The sequence below is a fragment of the Empidonax traillii genome, unplaced genomic scaffold (assembly GCF_003031625.1).
Source record: "Empidonax traillii isolate 1590-97213 ecotype Southwest subspecies unplaced genomic scaffold, ASM303162v1 scaffold1105:size522451, whole genome shotgun sequence".
In the NCBI taxonomy this organism is placed as follows: Eukaryota; Metazoa; Chordata; class Aves; order Passeriformes; family Tyrannidae; genus Empidonax; species Empidonax traillii.
The window spans coordinates 4,956-7,487 of NW_020956298.1; the positions used below are offsets into that span (position 1 = coordinate 4,956).

General features: G+C 52.2%; 1 protein-coding gene across 1 annotated transcript in view; it reads right to left on the reverse strand.

Moving 5' to 3' along the window:
* The window catches only part of LOC114068650 (alpha-1-macroglobulin-like), a gene marked incomplete at its 5' end in the record, with an annotated part of 4,480 nt that extends 1,957 nt beyond the window's left edge, over positions 1–2,523 (reverse strand). The window contains 3 exons of the mRNA XM_027904947.1: positions 1,279–1,320; positions 1,884–1,986; positions 2,398–2,523. Coding sequence (XP_027760748.1) covers positions 1,279–1,320; positions 1,884–1,986; positions 2,398–2,523 — 271 coding nt within the window. The remainder of the gene's footprint in view (positions 1–1,278; positions 1,321–1,883; positions 1,987–2,397) is intronic.
* Positions 2,524–2,532: the final 9 nt, after the last annotated feature.

Sequence of the window (2,532 nt, forward strand, 5' to 3'; positions counted from 1 at the left end):
GTGAGGTTGAGAGAGGGCTGAAATTCATTCTGATCCACTGGGAGAGATAAACAGAGTAGGATTTGTCACAACTGAGATGTACACAGGAGCACAGTGCAAACAGGCAAGGATGTTCTGTGCAACAGTGAGACATACTCTATTTCTTTCTCTGTCAAGAGTGGAAGGAACCTACGGCACTCTACTGCCTTACTATTCAGGGCAGGGAAGGAAGCTTGGCAATTGAGATTTGCCTTTTAAGTCAGTGCAGACCACCTTTGTACACCTAGACCAGTGGATGAACTCCTTAAATAGCAATTTCCCAATACCCTTTTCAAAGAAGATAAAAACTCTGCCTCTTAACAGAAATGGGGAAGAGTAGCCTAAAATCTAAAGCCTCCCCACCAGTCTCAGACTGAATAACCAGATGACACCAATACATCCTTTGGAAATGCTTTACTATCCGCGCAATGTCTATCTTAGGACTTATGGACATTTTTCCGTGAAGTGAGGCTATAGGTCCAAAATCGACAGAACACATCTGTACCTACGGACACAGCCCAGGTTAGCAAGCAGTATGGAGTAAAAGTGTGGGAGTTCAGGCTTTTTTCCAAGATACCAGGTAAGAACACGAAAGGAGATAAATTTCACCATTTACCCCCAGCAAGTGACAAAGCTTTTGCTTTCCCCAAGTCCAGATCATTTTTTCTCTTCCCTCAGATGCCACAGTCAGGCCCTCTGAAAAACCACTCTGCTTCCCAGAAGCCTCCATATTCCAAACACGTGAAAGTGGGCAACTGAGGGGAAGCAAGACCTGCCATTCTTCATATTGGAAGACTCCATATAAGATAGGAGAAACATCCTTGGTCAGGGCCTTTTCCAGAATCTCCCACCTGAGCTCCTAAGCCAAACACATGTGGCCTTGCACTGCAGAGAACCCCCCAAAGACCATGGTATCTCTGCCCTGCCAGCTCAGTCTCCAAGCCAAGACTGAGGGCTGGCTGCCTAGGGTCAAGAGGCTACCTGCCTCCTGAGAGACACCCCTCCTGCTTGGGCAGCAGGGAGCTGAGCAGGAAGCAGCTGTTGCTCCAGATAGTAGCTACCAAAGGCAAACTTGCCATCTCTTCAGAAACAACAACAGTGTAACTCGCATGCTCTCAATTTTCAAGCAATATCTGTGCCTGCAAACTGGGCAAATGTAATCCAAATTCAAGCATGAAGAGAGAAGCACTGCCTGGAAGACTAGAAAATAAAATGAAGAAGATGTAAAGAACTGTGAAGCGAAGGGGTCTCGGTACCTACCTGTGGTGCAGGGAGCGCTGTACTCCTGTGTGGCAAACTCATCTGGAAAACAGAAGGGAAAGGACAGAGTGAACTGTTGTGACCCTTGGCACTGCTGGCAGAGGGACAGGTGGCAGAGATGCTTTTCCCAGGCTCCACAGCAGGCTGCTGACACCATCCCCAGCTTCTCTCCACTGATCCCAGATGGAGTGGGGGAAGTCACAGCCCCGTGTGGGGGCAGTGGCAGCAAGGCAGAGCCACCCCTCACAAGCAGTTCCAGCAGGTCTCCACCCCAGTGCGCCCAAGGGCTGCTCAGGCACCTTCTCCCAGCACACTGGGGTGGGGACAAACAACTCTGTTGCTGCCAGCCTGGCACAGCAGCCAGGACAGCAGAGACACCAGGAGCAGCAGGTCTGCCTGGGAACACAGGCATGGCTGTGCTCTAGGGCCAGACCTGAACACAGGACCTTCAGCACCCACAGCTCTACCCTGGGCCCCTCTGCACTCAGAGAGAACAAGGTGATGGCCCAGGCCAGCGGCAGCTGTGGGTCCCCACAGCTCCTGTGCCGCTCCACGTGTCCCACTGCCCACCCTTGCTCCCTCTGGCACTACCAGCCCCCACTCACCTGTCTCGTAGTAGTCATAGACCTTCACCTGGGCTGGCTTCAGGCCCTGCACGGGGATGTCCCGCTCCACTGTGAAGGAGAAGCTGAGGGTCTCACTGCTCAGCTGGGGAAGGGAAGTGGTGGAAGGTCAGGGGTGGCTCCACATTGTCCCAGGCTCCTCTTTGCCTCCACACTGCCCCAGGCCCCATCACTCTCCCCTGCCACCTGTGCCTTGGCCCTGGCAGGACAGAGGGGCGGTGGACCTGGCTGAAGGGTAAGGGGAAACCTTTTCCCACACTGAGGGAAGCTCTGCTGGTGGAGACATCACAAGGCCTGATCTGTGGAGGGAAAGCCTGCTGAAGGTTGGGACAGAGTTGTCTCCTATGAGACATACAAGGTTGGTGGCAAAGAGGCTTACGATCCGTGTTTACAAGCCTGGAGATGGTTAGCAATTCTCTCCATCACTGTTCATGTTATTGCCAGTGTGCTGCAGAGCTCACTCTGTGCCCCATGGCAGCCCTGAATTAGTCCTCACCTGCTCTATGTAGAGCAAAACATGATTTGGGTTCACCTCTGTCCGCTGGATCTGGTGAAACCAGGTATTTGAGAGCTGGAAAGAGGAAACAGAAAAGGTTGCTAATCTGATGGAAGTTAGACGATTCTAAGTTTC